The sequence below is a fragment of the Metarhizium acridum genome (assembly GCF_019434415.1).
Source record: "Metarhizium acridum strain ARSEF 324 chromosome Unknown scaffold_1, whole genome shotgun sequence".
Classification (NCBI taxonomy): domain Eukaryota; kingdom Fungi; phylum Ascomycota; class Sordariomycetes; order Hypocreales; family Clavicipitaceae; genus Metarhizium; species Metarhizium acridum.
The window spans coordinates 4,859,793-4,875,289 of NW_027094015.1; the positions used below are offsets into that span (position 1 = coordinate 4,859,793).

The 15,497-nt window shown below is 50.5% G+C and overlaps 8 protein-coding genes across 10 annotated transcripts; 3 read left to right on the forward strand and 5 right to left on the reverse strand.

The window, feature by feature from the left end:
* Positions 1–134: 134 nt before the first annotated feature.
* On the reverse strand, positions 135–2,153 carry J3458_001511 (uncharacterized protein; the record flags this gene model as incomplete). The annotated part of the gene is made up of 1 exon (XM_066116759.1): positions 135–2,153. One exon carries the CDS (start codon positions 2,151–2,153, stop codon positions 135–137), a length of 2,019 nt encoding a protein of 672 aa, XP_065978645.1.
* A 211-nt stretch (positions 2,154–2,364) lies between these two features.
* Positions 2,365–3,508, reverse strand: J3458_001512 (uncharacterized protein; the record flags this gene model as incomplete). Its single annotated transcript, XM_007812202.2, has 3 exons — positions 2,365–2,912; positions 2,966–3,014; positions 3,086–3,508. 3 exons carry the CDS (start codon positions 3,506–3,508, stop codon positions 2,365–2,367), a joined length of 1,020 nt encoding a protein of 339 aa, XP_007810393.2.
* A 1,042-nt stretch (positions 3,509–4,550) lies between these two features.
* On the reverse strand, positions 4,551–6,147 carry SLX1 (Slx4p interacting protein). The gene is made up of 2 exons (XM_066116760.1): positions 5,819–6,147; positions 4,551–5,713 (listed from the first exon to the last, which is right to left on the reverse strand). Exons 1-2 carry the CDS (start codon positions 6,052–6,054, stop codon positions 5,041–5,043), a joined length of 909 nt encoding a protein of 302 aa, XP_065978646.1. The 5' UTR covers positions 6,055–6,147; the 3' UTR covers positions 4,551–5,040.
* A 92-nt stretch (positions 6,148–6,239) lies between these two features.
* J3458_001514 (uncharacterized protein) lies at positions 6,240–8,408 on the reverse strand. 2 transcript variants are annotated; one of them, XM_066116762.1, is made up of 3 exons: positions 7,857–8,408; positions 7,631–7,793; positions 6,240–7,574 (listed from the first exon to the last, which is right to left on the reverse strand). In XM_066116762.1, exons 2-3 carry the CDS (start codon positions 7,731–7,733, stop codon positions 6,562–6,564), a joined length of 1,116 nt encoding a protein of 371 aa, XP_065978648.1. In that variant the 5' UTR covers positions 7,734–7,793; positions 7,857–8,408; the 3' UTR covers positions 6,240–6,561. The 2 variants fall into 2 exon arrangements, with proteins under 2 accessions (XP_065978648.1, XP_065978647.1); XM_066116761.1 differs by having other exon boundaries at positions 7,631–7,778; positions 7,857–8,376.
* A 130-nt stretch (positions 8,409–8,538) lies between these two features.
* sap61 (Pre-mRNA-splicing factor sap61) lies at positions 8,539–10,344 on the reverse strand. Its single transcript, XM_007812204.2, has 2 exons — positions 10,171–10,344; positions 8,539–10,110 (listed from the first exon to the last, which is right to left on the reverse strand). The coding sequence occupies exons 1-2, from the start codon at positions 10,261–10,263 to the stop codon at positions 8,692–8,694; spliced, it is 1,512 nt and encodes a 503-aa protein (XP_007810395.2). The 5' UTR covers positions 10,264–10,344; the 3' UTR covers positions 8,539–8,691.
* Positions 10,345–10,498: 154 nt separating this feature from the next.
* Positions 10,499–12,477, forward strand: FAL1 (RNA helicase). Of its 2 annotated transcripts, none has more exons than XM_066116763.1 (3): positions 10,499–11,759; positions 11,809–11,999; positions 12,060–12,477. In XM_066116763.1, exons 1-2 carry the CDS (start codon positions 10,865–10,867, stop codon positions 11,865–11,867), a joined length of 954 nt encoding a protein of 317 aa, XP_065978649.1. In that variant the 5' UTR covers positions 10,499–10,864; the 3' UTR covers positions 11,868–11,999; positions 12,060–12,477. The 2 variants fall into 2 exon arrangements, with proteins under 2 accessions (XP_065978649.1, XP_007810396.1); XM_007812205.2 differs by having other exon boundaries at positions 10,499–10,651; positions 10,719–11,759; positions 11,809–12,477.
* Positions 12,478–13,530: 1,053 nt separating this feature from the next.
* On the forward strand, positions 13,531–13,875 carry J3458_001517 (uncharacterized protein; the record flags this gene model as incomplete). The annotated part of the gene is made up of 1 exon (XM_066116764.1): positions 13,531–13,875. The coding sequence occupies one exon, from the start codon at positions 13,531–13,533 to the stop codon at positions 13,873–13,875; it is 345 nt and encodes a 114-aa protein (XP_065978650.1).
* Positions 13,876–14,243: 368 nt separating this feature from the next.
* J3458_001518 (uncharacterized protein) lies at positions 14,244–14,561 on the forward strand (the record flags this gene model as incomplete). Its single annotated transcript, XM_066116765.1, has 1 exon — positions 14,244–14,561. One exon carries the CDS (start codon positions 14,244–14,246, stop codon positions 14,559–14,561), a length of 318 nt encoding a protein of 105 aa, XP_065978651.1.
* Positions 14,562–15,497: the final 936 nt, after the last annotated feature.

Here is a 15,497-nt window from a genome sequence, read left to right on the forward strand (position 1 = left end):
TGAGCTCGGTAACATCTTTCAAGGACAAAAACAAGCCGCGGCTAGACCTAGCTTTCTGATTCCATCGCATCTGTTCTAGGACCCTGGAGAGGCGATCGACTTCAGGGGTGTCCACATTGAAGCTCCGGCCTTCCTCAAGCAACTCTTCGATAGTCTCCATTGAGACGGTAGCCGTATTCTCGAGGGTACGGGCTGCGTTGAGCTGGAATTCCTTTATGGCTGTAGCTCGCTCCTGTAATTGTCCTGATTTCGGGACAATCAAATCCAATGTGCTCTGCCTCACGAAGCAGGCGATAAATATTGCTCACATTGCGGGACTCTCGCTCTTTCTGGTCTTGATATGCGTTACCGTTCGATTTGCGCATGCCGCTCTGCCATGCCTTTTCGTTCTTGCGGCGGTTTTGCTGTTTGCGTACAATATAGTTCGTAGCCTCTTCAACCCAATCGTTGCATCGATCGACGAATTCTTTTAAAATGGGTAGGGACGGAAGATCGAAGGGAACCCGTTCGCCTTCGTGGAGTAGGGCTCGAAGAGATTTTAGCGACGGGCTGGTTTCTTCATCAAGCATTTTGGCGTACTTTTCTTCCCACAGTTCCGGCGTCCGCGCTTTCTCAAGGACCTTTTCATACATCTCCGCCATGGTCTCGTCAGTGACTCTGTAAATCAAGGTGTGGTCTTCGCCAGCGAAACGCTGCTCTTCGGCAAGGTCGCAACATGGATGGTGCCCTGCATGCATGATGCAGACGGTCTTGCCGGTTCGTCCGCATTTGAACCTGGATAAAAATGCAAACGCTTTGCAGTAAGTACAACACTGCTCTTCCTCCTCGAGAACGCCACGCTCTTTGATTTTGAAGGTCAGGGGACAGCCACAGCCCTCTTCCCCAGAGCCGCTAATGGGACACTTGTGAGGAGAAGCTTCTATGTGTTTAGCAAGGAACTCGGCTCGTTGTTCTCGTTCGCGTTTTCGAATGCAATCCAATGCGGGACCCAGCCACTTGGCAGTCTGGATTGATAAGCCGGTTGCCGTATTTCCATCCGCAGCGGTCCATAGAAGTTCGTCGTGCGAGAAGCAGGGTTGCTTCCTAAAAAGTTGTAGTCGCTCGACTCCTGCAAGTCCGAACGGTTCCCAATCAGATGGTGCAAAATTGACTGCTTCATTGAAATTGAACCCGTGATTGAATCCGGCATGATATGCCTGGGGAAATGTAATAACAAATTGTCCCGCGCGTTGATCAAGAGCGTAGACCCTCACACCGGCTTTTTTCAACTGTTCTGGGGTAAGCAATGTGACAAGCTGGAACAACAGATCTGGCTGCGTTTCAAACAACTCGGGAACAGCTTCCCTCATGGCGGCCTCAAACTTCTCCGCGTCCTCTCCCGGAATGCCGTACCACGTCTTCGTTGCTCCAAAGTGCTGGTAGTTGGCAGAGTAGGCATAGTGATCCTCGTTATGCCAGCAGAAGGTGGAAAAAATCATGCCCACGTACACCCAAGGCACCGTCATGCCGGAAATGTCCGACTTGATGTGGCGGAAGAGACTCTCAGGATGAAGGGGCAGAATGTTGAGATTCCATGGATCAGAGGCATATGGGTTATTTGGGTTCTTCTCAAGGGTCGGAAAACCCGAACCATGCGTCGTACAATGAATATCGGCACCATATTCCACTTCCACGGTTTCTTCCAGGTCTGCGACCAGCCGCCAGAACTCAGTTTCAACATCTTCCTCGGTGACAGGCCGAAGGCAGTTAAGCGTGTGATCGAATGGCATCTTCTTTTCAAAATATCCCTGCTTGAAGTCGTTTGCTTTTTGTTGAAATTGTTTCAGTGAGTAAAGACCGCCCTCTTCGAAGCCAAACTGGCCATCGCCTACGAGACACCTCGGGCAATTCCACTCTGAATCAGGCTTGCGCTTCACTGGAGGGTCCAGACAGGGTCCGTGATAAGCATTATCACACGATTCGCAGACGAGAAGAGCTCCGTTACTCTCTCCGCGGCCGCAATTTTCACACCTCTCTCCTGGAGCCATGGTCTCGGCCTTTGGAATTCGTGGAATGGATGGCCGGAAAGGTGTCATGTGAGATCCAGCAACCGTGGGTACGGGTTCCCGTTTGAGGCGCTTACTACGCCTGCTGCTGCTTTCGCCATCTTCCATGTCAGTGTCTACATCCTTCTTGGCCGTGTCGCTCGAGTCTCCAACTTGACGTTTAACTGAAGCAGCCGGATTCAGGCCAGACCCCCGGGCGTCAGGTGTATTGCTAGCAGAGGCCGCTGGGCTACTCAGTCGCTTGGGATCTGGTGTGAAGCTTCTGCTCTCACCATTGGCAGATTTCGAGGCAGCGTTCACTGGAGTGAATCCGTTGGCATTAATGGCCCTTGAACCCTCCCGTCGCAGCAGATGTGGGAGCCGGTGGGGGGGCATCAAGCATAGGAAGGTCGCGGTCAGTCTCTCTTTTTAAGCCATTTAGACTGCCCTGTAAGACATCTGAAGCCTGTCTGGCTGGTGAATCGCCCTTCCCACTGGATGGTGTGTTCACATGAGACTTCTTGGCTGGCGTGTGCGCCGGGCTGGGCGTCAATGGTCCTCCGTATTCTTGTTCTAGCTGCTGATGAACACCTGGCTTGGCAAGTCGTAGGTATTCCTCGTACGGGCAGAGCCACCGCTGATATGAGTTTTTCAGGGAAGTTGAAAGCGATGACATAATCTTGCCACTGTAGCCTAAATCTCGTCCAATTTCTGCCCATTTCTTCAATTTGCAGACCTTGTCAAAGCCGCCGCGAGATTCAACGGCCTTTTTCAAGCGGTACAAGTCTAGTGGTTTCTTATCGACATATGGCAATCGGTGTAAATTGCTACCTTGCTGTTTGTGAAATTTGGAAAGGCCATCAAGATAGGTGAGGCTTGCTCGAGTGCCTACAAAGGTTAGGAACATTGTTCTGCGATCGATTTCATGGCCTTTAACTTACTGCCTTCTACAGAATTAAGCTCTTGCTTTCGAGTTCGAAAATGAAATTTCTATGGGTGATGTTAGTTTTGTGAGTCGGCACATGCCATTCGTTAGGGTAGGAATAGTCCGACCGGCGTACCTCTGTGTCAATGGCAAAATCAGGGTTCCATGAGTCTGGCGGAATAATCTTGCATATACCATACTGTGAGGCCTCTGGCTTTATCTTCTTCATATACTCCAAGGGATCCCGCCATTCCTCTTCGGTCGGACAGTAGGTAGGGGCCTCGGATATGCCATGCGGGCGTGACTTTTTCTGAAGAGACTCGCGCACCGCCGTCGGCTGGCCGCGGCGTTCGACCGAGGTGAGATCCAGTCCTATGCTGGCCATAGAGCTCAGGGGGATCTGCGAATTGGCGGGATGGTAGCCATTCGTGTTCACTTTACGCTTCGGTCTTGACGATGCCTGGGTCGCCGACGATCCGGTGGCGGGCGAATTGCGAGAACTGACATTGGCGCTATTAACACCGGGGGTTGTCATCGTGGCCGTCGACAATGGTGCCATGGTTGATTCAAAGGGGGGGGCCGAGGAGCGTGATGATCAAGCCAGTAGCGGGCGTGGAGGCACACGCGAGGAGGGAAGTAGATAAAAATGGTTTCGCTTCAATATGGATTCGTGTGAAGAAGAAAGAAAAGTTTCGTAGTCGTTGCTCAAGCGGCGTGCCTATGAGTGACTAACTGCGTGCATCGTAGCGATGGCGACATGTACTTGACAGGCGTATCGATTACACGTTTACGCGGCAGCATGCAGGAACAAGTCGGCTCCGAAAGTGATGAAGGAAATAATTGGATTCGATCGATGGAAGAGAAGGCGGAAAAAGCCTCGGGGCGTACCTGCATAGTCGTAAATAACTCATGGGCCACGAATTGGAAAAAAGGTTCAAGCCGGGACACACAATCACTCATATGCCTCGCTCTAATACAAAGCCATGCGACTTACGATTATAAGAGACCGAACAAGCGGAAAGCTTGCATGCGAGGAATTAAATTAGCGACGGAAGGCACCCTTAGGGTAGAGTAAAGACCGGCGGTTGGAGTAGAGAAATCATGTGGCCTCGGGGGTCGTGGGTCGAGTGTAGATGTTGGTGTGAAAGGGAAGACGGCAGAACGAGGGATGGGGTCGCGGTTCCAGATGCGAGAGTCTGAGGGTGTATGTGAGAGCGAGAGAGAGCGAGAGGCTTTGAGGTTAACGACCCTGGGGCCGGGCTGGGGCTGCACCTGCCCGCGGTCTCTCCTGCGAAGCGGAAGGACCAGCCAGTCGACGACTCAGTAAACTTGACCACCAGGCAAGCCAGGGCTGTGATGGCTCCAGTCCGGCGCGCACACCTTATCGGCGATACAAGTATTCGTCACACGTAATCCTCCGTATTTTGTGCGCAACTCGAGGTATCCATACTTGACCATGCTTGCTCTGGATATAAAGTGGACCCGCGCCGGAGGATTGGAAGACCGACCCGCTTTTATGAAGCCGACGAGAGCGGCGATTCTCTCACCTCGCCGTCCCAGCCTTACATGACACATGTTCTGCACCTTGCTATTCGCTTTGATCCATGAGGGCGAATGTGCAAAGGTGGTAATAAAGAGAGGATCGAACCCAGGGGAATTTTAGACGCAAATCTAGGTCATCCCGACATGCTGCCTGCGCCATGTGTTGTCCTAACGCTATGAACCGCTCGGCCCGCCCATCCACTTGCTTCAGACCTGTCATGCACAATCCGGGGAATAGTACATGTATGTATGTACGGTGTATTTACTAGCAGTATCCGAACGCCCCTTCTACAAATAACCAGGCTACTTTATATTCTGTCGCGAGAATCCCGGGTTGGCTGATATTTCGACGCCGCAGCAGCAGTATTGGCATTGGCTACCATAAGCACCTCGTTCGCCGGGAGTTAAAAGTCCCTGTCGCCGCCTCATCAAAAGTCAATCACCTCGGAGGCGCCGGTCAGCATATCCGGCCATGCAGACCTTCGACGCCGCGTGTGTTCTTGCATGACTACACAGACGCATAAGCTTCGACAAAAAAATTTTAAAATGCTATATTGCAGCTATCCTCTTCGCCTTCTCTGCCGCCTTGACCAGTTTCTGAACATCCTTGTTTCCACGCACACGCAAACTCAGTTCTTTCACCATATCACCCCATCTGACAGGCGCCCCACATGACGGGCATGAGCATCGATCAGATATAATGTGGGTGGTATTTTCTCCAGACAGTGCATGCTTACCCCAACAGTCCAGATGTCCCATGGCTTTGCATTTGTCGTTTGGACACATGCCGTGCAGGCCCTTTCCTGATTCCAGCTCTTCTGCACAGTGAACGCAGTTGCCCTCTTGCTCAAATTTCACCACATCGTGCGCCTTGACCACATACTCCGCAATAGCGCTATAATCCACTGGCAAGGCGTGAATGCCCCCCGAAGATGACGAAGAACCGAAATCGGTAAGTATCTCAAGACCGTCTCGACTAGGTTCCCGCGTGGCTTGTATCCTAGACTCCCATGCAGTATAGGCTTCCCTTGCAAGAAAATGCACATTCAGTGGCCACCTCACAAAACTCGGCACGCCCGTAAGTAGATGGATATTTGACATGATCGACTTCAAGCTGTGCAGTGGCCGCCTTGGCATGCCATTCTTCTTTCTCTGTGTTGAGATGCTTAAACGTGTTTCATCCGGTATATGTAAAGAAAGATGAGGATTCGTCAATGCCCACCTGATGGGGTGGTTAGCAGAAAGCGCGTGGTATATGCAGGATTCTCTACTCTCGGTGAAGAATTGGGCCAGGGTGGACGCTGTGTGGTTAGGAGAGAGGGCTTACTCAAATTTGAGCGCGGCAACCATACTGGGAAACCCAGAAACCAAAACAATCATTTCCCAAGGACGCAGATTATCACGCGATGTGCGCGCCGCGCCGCCTTTAGACTCGCCATTGTGTTGCTTCAGACGACGTGGCGGGTTCGGTGTCGAGCCAATATACAGAGACGCGTGTCTTACGGTCGAACGAAGGACGTAGACCGTGTATAACGCCGGAAGAGGCTTTGCGATATGACTCATGCCTGGCGGTAGGCAGTCTTGAAAATCATGGCATTTTAGGATGCCGCGCGACAAAGTTCTCAATTGACGCTCTGGTCGTGATGTCTGCTTTCTTGACTGTTGTCAATGGCCAAACTACGTTGTCAGGGGTCGGTGTGCCTGAGGAGCTTCCGCGTGGACCAATAGGAGCTGTCGCTTGTCGCCGCCTGCACTATTTCCCCCCTACGCGTGAGAACAGATCTCAGTCATCAACAAACACCGTGCAATACGTCAAGAGGCCATCAGAATGCCTGTACACACAACAATTCAATCTCTACGAATGCCTCATTCTTGAAGAAAATCGGATTGGACTTTATAATCCCGAATTCGAGGCGACCTCTGACGTTTCGACAATACATGTACACCATCACGCTGAAACACTCTAATCCTAGCTATGCACACCTTGATAAAAATTCTTGCCATTCTGCAGCCTTCTTCCCTCTCAACCGCCTATCTGCTTCAGCAAAAACTAGGATTGCTGAAACGCGGTCATTCATCATTCGGCATTTGCAGTTTGACACGGAGCAACGCTCTAATTTCTTCCGGCGATTTGGACACCAGAGCATGATACCCGTGTTGGCTCAGCGGGTAGAGTACCGCATTCTCATCTCTCTTCACCACATCTTCCGTTGACTTCCGCGAATGGCTCATGATTATGTCAATATCCTGCCGAATCTGCTCGCAGAAGCCCTCGAGGGGCAAATCGTTTACGTCGTCTCCGAAGGGGTTCTCAATCTCCCGTCCAATAAGGGCAAGCCCAAGAATGATGTATGCCGCGAAAATTGTTGCCGGGATTGTTGTCCACTTGAGATTGTCGACAAGTTGGAACGGCAGGAGAAGGATGTACGCCCATGTTATTTGGGCAATGGCAATCGAGTAAGCCAGCGGCAACGGGGTGTTGAGGATTCGCTCTGTTCCGTTGAGAATGTCGTTAATTTGTGCCAACAACCCCATGGCTGATGTGTGGCAGCCCGGCGTCTTGAGCGTCCCGTTGTCGATAATGGCCTGGATAAACGTCGAGCAAGAGCTGTGAATCTCCAGCGGCACATTGCCCAACGGCTTGGCAGGGTTCTTCATGAGTCTTCGAGGATTCTGCTCTGCCATGGGAAACCCGAGGAACAGGCCTATTGTCTCCCATCTGGTAGGTTTCTCCCACTCTTTCTTCCCGGCCTCATGTGCCACTATCGGCAAATGCCCGGTCCTACTTTGCAGGTCGTCGTAGTGCGTGAATGGCTCGTGGCGTAGTCGGTGCTTCAAGGCGAAGCAGAGTGAAACCAGCATGTTGCAAAATGTAACTTTGGCCAATAGGTCTTCCGTCTCGCATTCCTCACGCTCACTCGCATGGACCCAGACAATTCTTGCCAGACTCTGCGTCACACTAGCTAGTTGAGACCAGTACTTGCGCCCCTCGTTGTATCTCTCGTAGGCCGTTGAGTTTCGGAAAGATAGCGACAGACCGACGACGAAACCGAGAACTGTGAGAAGAACCTGACTGACGCCGACTACACACCGTTAGCCTTCATTCTTTTTGCCCTTGAAAGGACACATGGCTACATACTGTGATGAACTCGTCGCGAAATTATCGTAACACAGCTCGCCCAGGCAGCCACAAACAAGAGTGGGAATATCATGTATGGCAGGATACTTCCGCGAAGCCGCATGAAATGAGGCCATCTCGAATGATGATTGAGGTCTCGAGGCCCATACTATTCCATATTAGCCTATATATGTCTCAATTTGCCCATCTTCCAAAAAAAAAATTAGAAACAAAGTATAGTACTCACAAACAAGCCCTCAAACTTATCATCCTCAGTCTGTGCATTGTGATGTGAGCCACTGCTGGGCAAATCGTTCGCCTTATCCGCCATCGAGTCCAGCTCAATCCCAACAACAGAATCTCCCAAAGAACCCTTCCTTGAAGGAAGCAACTTCCTCTCAGAGCCTGGAGACATACCCCCTTTTAACAACGGCTGTAATGGGCTATGTAAATGAAAAAACTGTCTCGACACGGGGGAAAAGGTGAAGAAGGAAGCTACACCGCGTAATTTAATTAATGCGTTCCATGGGATCGACACCGGCCAGTACAGCCATCGGAAACCTTCCGAGTGTCAAACAATGTCAATAAGAAACCCTGCAGCACATTGGCGAGTCACGATGGAGTCAATCCTCTGCTATGGGGCAGTGCCCGCATAGGACGATGGACCATGTGTGATAAACGACCAAGTGCCGAGTGAGTTGTCCGGGGATCGCCCATTCCGATCCTTTGCACAGGTCTTGGTCGTTTATCTTACGCCCTCTCCGGTCCTATCATGCATCTGATTGTTCTATTGACTGGCAAGATTGTTGATCGTTCATTGTCAAAGTGGGTAAGTCGCCCGAGGCGCGGGTTCGTGGCCTAAGCACACCTCACCGCCACAGCTCATGTTTCGGGCAAAACCTTGACGGCCCAATGCCATATGGTAAGTACCTAGGTAGTTATTCATTGGTTTCATTCCTACCCCCCTGAAGGATTGTTTCGAAATTGGTCGAAATATGATACACCAGTTTTGTCTTACCTATACTACGTCGCGTTCTTCTTCTACTAATTACACACTGTATAGGCGATAGCTCACCCGATCTTTACAGCAACCCTTGCTTTTGTAGATCATAGTACACTTTTTCGGGCATCACGTTGCCCTCTCCGTCCTCCATTTGCACGACACTGCCTTCATCTAGCTTTGACTTCTTCTTTTCTTTCTGCATCTTCTCCCAAAGCTTGACGGCCTCGTCCATCTTGGTGATGTCCCGGAATAGGGTCGGATTGGTAATGCCCAGACATTTGAGGTTGTAAATATGGCGAGACTCGTTGAAATGCTTCTCGAACGCTCGTCGGCCCTTGTACACGTAGTTGCCGCAGATTTCGCAGGGAAACTCCACGCCCAGACCGTGTAGTCGGTACAGCCAAAAGGGGATCGGCTTGCCGTCCCAACCTAATGGAACTTTGAGAGGGTTGTAGATCTTGTCCTCGTCGTCGTCGCCCTCTCCTTCACCGTCTTCAGCGGCCTCCCGTGGCGCGTCGGAAGCGTTGAGAAGATTTTCGAGTTCCTGTTCTCGTTCGCGTTTTGTCATGCCTTGCTTTCGTTCAACGTTGACGCGGGTATCGCTTCGCTCCGTACTCATTAAGCTGGCCATTTTTTTGACTCGGTATTCCCGCTCTGCAATGGCCCTCTCCTTTAATCGTGTCGATGAAACGACAACTGATTTCGAATCTGCTGACCCCGCCGCGGCATCTTGCTGCCGTTGTTTGCGTTGCTCAGCTGCCTTGATATGTTTTCGCCCAGTCAAGTGGTTCTTGTAGACGTTTTCGTTTTTGAACTCCTTCTCGCAGTCCTCGCACCAGATGGCATCGGCGTCGGTCAGAGTCGCTTTTGAGCCGTTTGTTGCCGACTCGTTCTGCCAGCCCTCAATCTCGTCCTTCTCCCAAAGCTTGCCGAACTCTTCGTCAAAGCCTGATAAAATGTTGTCTGCGTTCTTTAGGGGGCGCGTTTTTCGCATGAAATCTTCAAGGTATTGCGCAAGTTCTCCAACATAGTTGAAATACTGATCCGTCATCTTGTCGCCTCGTTTGACTCCGCCATACCCCGAAGCAAAATTGTCAAAATACTCCAAATATTGCAAATATGTAAGTCGCTTGACATTAGGTAGATTTAAAAATGAGTCATAACATGTATTCAAGTCGAAAAATCGCCCAAATGCTTCTTCTCCGGAGAAGATTGTGTCCACTACCGTCGCGACAGGGGCGGACGGGTCGCCTCTCTTTTGTTTGTATCTTTGCTCCGAGTTTTCTGCTTGCTCGTTGGGATATCTGGCATGGTGCTCGCGAATGTCGCCAAGTTGTTTGTAAAATGCGTCAAAGGGATCGCCAGTGTTGAGTTCTTGGAGTTCTCCTGCTCGGGCGCCGTTCTCGTCCTTGTACAGATTCAACAGGTTACTTGACTGCCTTTGGATCTGATCGAGGAGTTGAGCGATTTCATGGTCTCGGTTTAAGCGGTCGCGAATCTTTTTAACAAATTATGTCAGTTTAATTTTGTGAAATGTGTCATGAATGCAATTACTCACATGCTTTGGCTCCTCGCGGACGCGATCAGCAATGCCTTGTTCCAGGCGCTCAAGGTCTTCATGAATGTATCTTTGCTCTTCTAAAACGTACATCTTGGCAGCCACTATTGATACGCTTCTGATGCTATGGTGGTCTGTCGCGAACAAAAAAAAGGGTCTGGTCGCGAAGTCGTAGAGCTTCGTCGCTTCAGCCAAAAGTTTGGCCAGCCTCGTTCAGCCCAGCGCCACTGTGGAGGGCGGACAATCCGCACTCTGCCGAAGTAAACCCGACACTTTCACCAGCTCCCGAACTTTTTTTATTGCAGCTCATCTCGACATCATAGTGCATTGCTGTTTAATCCCCATCTTCGCAATCACATAAATACCAATAAGATGGCTGAAGTCGCTGGAGGAATTGACCGCAAGGCGGATGAGAGGATGGAATTTTCCACCTCCAAAGAAGTCACCGTTCACCCTACTTTCGAGTCGATGTCTTTGAAGGGTGAGTGACAACCAGCAGGAAATGATTTGTCGAGTCCCGACGAGTAACGACTAATGTCGACACATAGAGAACCTTCTTCGTGGCATCTATGCGTACGGCTATGAATCCCCGTCTGCCGTCCAATCCCGAGCCATCGTTCAAGTGTGCAAGGGACGCGACACAATCGCACAAGCACAATCCGGCACTGGCAAAACGGCGACCTTTTCGATAAGTATGCTGCAGGTCATCGACACTGCTGTGCGCGAAACACAGGCTCTAGTCCTTTCACCAACCCGTGAACTGGCTACTCAAATCCAATCAGTCGTTATGGCTCTTGGTGACTACATGAACGTCCAATGCCACGCCTGTATTGGTGGCACCAACGTCGGCGAAGATATCCGCAAGCTCGACTATGGTCAGCATATCGTGTCTGGGACCCCTGGACGTGTTGCCGACATGATTCGGAGACGCCACCTACGAACAAGGCACATCAAGATGCTAGTACTAGACGAGGCCGATGAATTGCTCAACAAGGGCTTCCGGGAACAAATCTACGATGTCTACCGATACCTACCCCCGGCCACACAAGTCGTGGTTGTCAGCGCCACCCTGCCATATGATGTGTTGGACATGACAACCAAGTTCATGACCGACCCTGTCCGAATTCTCGTCAAGCGTGATGAGCTGACCCTCGAGGGTCTGAAACAGTACTTCATTGCTGTGGAGAAGGAGGACTGGAAGTTCGATACGCTATGCGATTTGTACGATACCCTTACTATTACACAAGCCGTCATCTTCTGCAACACGCGCCGCAAGGTTGACTGGCTCACTGACAAGATGCGCGAGGCCAACTTCACCGTCAGCAGCATGCATGGCGATATGCCGCAGAAGGAACGGGATAGCATCATGCAGGACTTCCGACAGGGCAATAGTCGAGTCCTCATCTCAACAGATGTTTGGGCCCGTGGCATCGATGTGCAACAGGTCAGTCTAGTTATCAACTACGACTTGCCCAGCAATCGTGAGAACTACATCCACCGTATTGGCCGAAGTGGCCGATTCGGTCGCAAGGGCGTAGCTATCAACTTTGTTACGACCGAAGATGTGCGCATTCTGAGAGATATCGAGTGTAGGTCAATTCAGCCTTTTAATACCATCGCAGTGCTAACATGTCCCAGTGTATTATTCCACTCAGATTGATGAAATGCCCATGAACGTGGCCGATCTCATTGCATAATTCAGCCAGAAATAGCAAAGGGGTATAATCGACATTAGAATTTCTATCAAAGTAAAAGAGCAAGTCAATGACCTTGGCACTGAAGGAGTGCCAGGGAATGGAGTGGAGGAATGGGGCCCTGTAGTGTACTAGGTGAGTTCGCGTCAAGTTTCCTCACACTCCTATGTCATGGTTGAGCTAATGAGCATGGAGGTGTAAAATCGTTTTCGAGGTTCAGGTATACCAGGACAGGGAGTTGATGCGGCGAAAATAGCGATTTCTCTTTGCGCTGCCGTATTTATTTATGAGTGCCGGCTACTTTCTCGGACCTTGGGCTCCAAATAGTTAGTGCAGCAAAGCTACTACAAGCTATCATTGAAAATATACGAAATTATGCTATGAGTCTAGTCTGCATATACCGAATGTCTCCCCCGACGATACGCATGAACACGGCCGCCAGCATGCGAAATTCTGTGAAGCTGCATTTGCATCATTATTGCAATAGTCCATCATGGCGCTTCAATGTGAAGCGATTTGGAAAAGTCATGTGCACTCTGCATGATTGCTTCTTGGTTCAATTGCTGCAACAAATTGTGCTTGAATTGTTGGATACTTTTGACGCGTAATCGCCCAAACTTGGATCAAACTGGCTGTGTTCACACAAGTCAGCATCAGAACTTGCCTAGCATAACTGTGCAAAGACGCGGTCTCGCGTGCAAGAACCGCAACACAAGGAAAGGGTCTGAAAGGCGTTCCAGCACAGTTCAAGACGATGTTTTGCAGAACGAAGGCGAAGCCGCGCCACAGTTGTTGATCCGATAAACCTTTGCCGTACAGCTGCGCTGCAAGGGGATTCAGAAAGCGGCTATATCGGTTTCATTTCCAAAATGGCATCTGAACACCACAGAATAGGAGCTAAACACCATAGAATAGGAGCAAAACACCATAGAACAGGAGCAAAACACCACAGAACAAGAGCAGAACACCACAGAACAGGAGCAGAACACCACTAGTACTTTACTATAACACAGCGAATGGGTTGAACAATGAGTGAAATATGGATATTTCGGCAACATGCCATAAAGTACAACGTGATCAAATTACTTCCCCTTGCCCATAAAAAGCCTCACCCTGCACGCGATCTTCCGTGAGTTCCAATCAACACTTTCTCATTCCAAATTGCAACTCAACCTCTCGCCTTTCCAGAACACACGCGCAAACGATCACCACCAAACACCGACAATATGTCCGTCTACTATATTGACTATGAGCGCACGACGCACTGGAAATGCATGAAGACCGGGGACGGAAAATTCGAGTGTAAAACAATTACACCCATGGGGGATTCCTGCTTGTCTTGCAACAAACCACAAGGACATGGGGACCTCGCACTCGATAAACAACAAGCTGTTATTGGCATATTCTACCACTTCGGGGTTATTTTCCGTGACGGCTACCCCGTGCGCACAAAACTGGCAATCGAAGACAAGGTCCCGTGGATGCTGGGACCAGACGGAGAAGAAAGAAATAGATTGAAGTTCATTCTCGACGTCGAGGTGGCTGGGTATCAACTTTTGGAAAAAAGTACCTCCTCGATTAACAACCATGACTCATGGATCCAGCCATGCGATTTCATCGAATACGCAAATGATATAAGCAAGGTCTGAATCGGTGACCGCGGCTTATGAACTTGTTCACATACACGTTCGTCAATTACGCAACTGCTCCGACTCCAGTGAACTCGACAACGTTTCCATGGTCGGAACGAGTCAATCTTGCTACATATTTGGGGAGGTTAGGCTCGTTCCTAACAGCGATTTTGGGCTTCTCTGCATCGCTTAATCCGCGGTGCTTACGCGACAACGAGTCATCAAGGTTTCCATTCCGATACAGCGTTTTCTACCGGCATCTTCTCACTACATTGTTGGAGAAGTGCTCTTATACTGGCACGACACAGCCCAACTACCCCCCGTTGCCAAAACGAAGGATCAACGGCAAACTTTTTTTCGGCAAAAACGTGTTTGGATAATTTTTTCTGGTTTCTCTGCTAGGGCATGTTTATTTAGACTCTAATTAAAACAAGAATACATTCACGTCGCTCAAACCTCACCTTGGGTTACACGTGTCGAAGGCAAAGCCGCGGGGCTGAGCACGTAGTTATTTGCTCATTCCACACCACTCATGGTCAACCACATCAGCCTCGCTTCTCAGGGTTGCATGAAATGCTGGGACTGGCAGACAACAAGGCTTTCCGCATGTATGGTCCCAGCCTGATAGTTCCGTTGGGCATCAAGCCTCGCGGAGAGAACATGAGCCACGGTGTGATTAATTTACCCTCCATGTCGGTGCCTCCTTTCCGCAAGATCGTTTCTTCCTTGGTAACCCCATCTTTCATCCATGGCTGTGAATCTGCAGTCGAGAGCTGGCATAATGATGACCACTATGGCCGAAGTTGGCATCTCCTTTGGCTTCGACATGTACGACGGCATCACAACATACCTCGATGCCGTCAAATGCCGCAGTGAGGAGCTCGCTTCTGTCCGACAGAAAAAAACAAGGCTCTCAAGGACCTCCTCGCCGGAATCAACCACTGTCCTGTCTCGCGTACGCACTCAGCCTGTGTTTTCGACAGCTGCCGTGACAGAATGCCTCGTTTCATTTGAAGCGGAGCTCAAAGCTCTGGGTGACATTAGTGGCAAAGCTGGCAGGCCGTGACGCGACAGAGCCGAGGTGGGCAGAGAAAATGAAGCAGCAAGCCAAGAAGCTAAGCTGTGCTTTCGATCGCCAGAAGCTTCAGCAACTTGAGGTGCGCCCAGACCAGACAACATCAGCCTAGCATCTCGCCATGCAGAATCTCGATCTGTAGGACCCTCAACCCCCCCGTTTCCTTGTAGACCTCTGTACTGACAGTGTGTTCGGCACTCAGCAACTAGGCACATTACTCGGCTGACAACAACAATTACAGCGTATGGATTCGCACCGCTAAGCCTCGCCGTTCTGGCTAATAACCGTGACCGGGTGTGCCGCTGCATCTTGTCGGTGCGGCGCTCGTCTCCTGAGCGGTCCGTTATAGCGTAATCCTTTAGATCTCCACCTCGCCGAGGCCAAGACCCAAAAGGACTACGCTATAACGGACCGCTTAGGAGACGAAAGCTGCCACTGATAAGGTCCAGCGGCACACTAATGGCGAGGAGAAGTCTGGATCTTTGGTAAACACAGCCGATTGTCGCGGTGACACACCGCTGGTGTGGGCTATGTGGCCAAGCAGAAAACACTGTCGGGCAGGACTCGAGGGGGTTGGATGCCGCCGATGCAGTTGCGCAGAATGCGTAGTCATGCTCCTCAAGGCTGACTGCGCTATATTCAACAAAAAGGATGGAATAATGGAAATGCTGGCCACGTCATCGGAGAGATGCAAGACTAGATTTATATGATACTCGAAGGACCGTCGTGAAAGGCTGAAGAGCTCGCACCAGACCATCTGTAATTCCTCAAATCTACTCGCCTGGGGCTTGATAAGTCTACCGTACTGGAAGCTCATGCTGGAGTAGTCTGAATTGCTTCGCAGTCGTATCGTCGATGTTCCCCTAGCACTGAGCATTGGTGATTGTGCGCCTTTGATATACGCTAGTCGATACTTCCGTGTGCGGG

Bases quoted from the DNA above. Each gene is read 5' to 3' on its own strand.
- SLX1 (XM_066116760.1), bottom strand. From the start codon at position 6,054: ATGAGTCATATCGCAAAGCCTCTTCCGGCGTTATACACGGTCTACGTC. The intron at 5,714-5,818 runs GTAAGCCCTCTC...CCACCCCATCAG, and splicing joins GTTGCCGCGCTCAAATTTGA to GTGGGCATTGACGAATCCTC.
- J3458_001514 (XM_066116761.1), bottom strand. From the start codon at position 8,024: ATGTCTCCAGGCTCTGAGAGGAAGTTGCTTCCTTCAAGGAAGGGTTCT. The intron at 7,779-7,856 runs GTGAGTACTATA...AATATGGAATAG, and splicing joins ATAAGTTTGAGGGCTTGTTT to TATGGGCCTCGAGACCTCAA. The intron at 7,575-7,630 runs GTATGTAGCCAT...AACGGTGTGTAG, and splicing joins TTCGCGACGAGTTCATCACA to TCGGCGTCAGTCAGGTTCTT.
- sap61 (XM_007812204.2), bottom strand. From the start codon at position 10,263: ATGTACGTTTTAGAAGAGCAAAGATACATTCATGAAGACCTTGAGCGC. The intron at 10,111-10,170 runs GTGAGTAATTGC...TTTGTTAAAAAG, and splicing joins TCCGCGAGGAGCCAAAGCAT to ATTCGCGACCGCTTAAACCG.
- FAL1 (XM_007812205.2), top strand. From the start codon at position 10,543: ATGGCTGAAGTCGCTGGAGGAATTGACCGCAAGGCGGATGAGAGGATG. The intron at 10,652-10,718 runs GTGAGTGACAAC...GTCGACACATAG, and splicing joins CGAGTCGATGTCTTTGAAGG to AGAACCTTCTTCGTGGCATC. The intron at 11,760-11,808 runs GTAGGTCAATTC...AACATGTCCCAG, and splicing joins CATTCTGAGAGATATCGAGT to TGTATTATTCCACTCAGATT.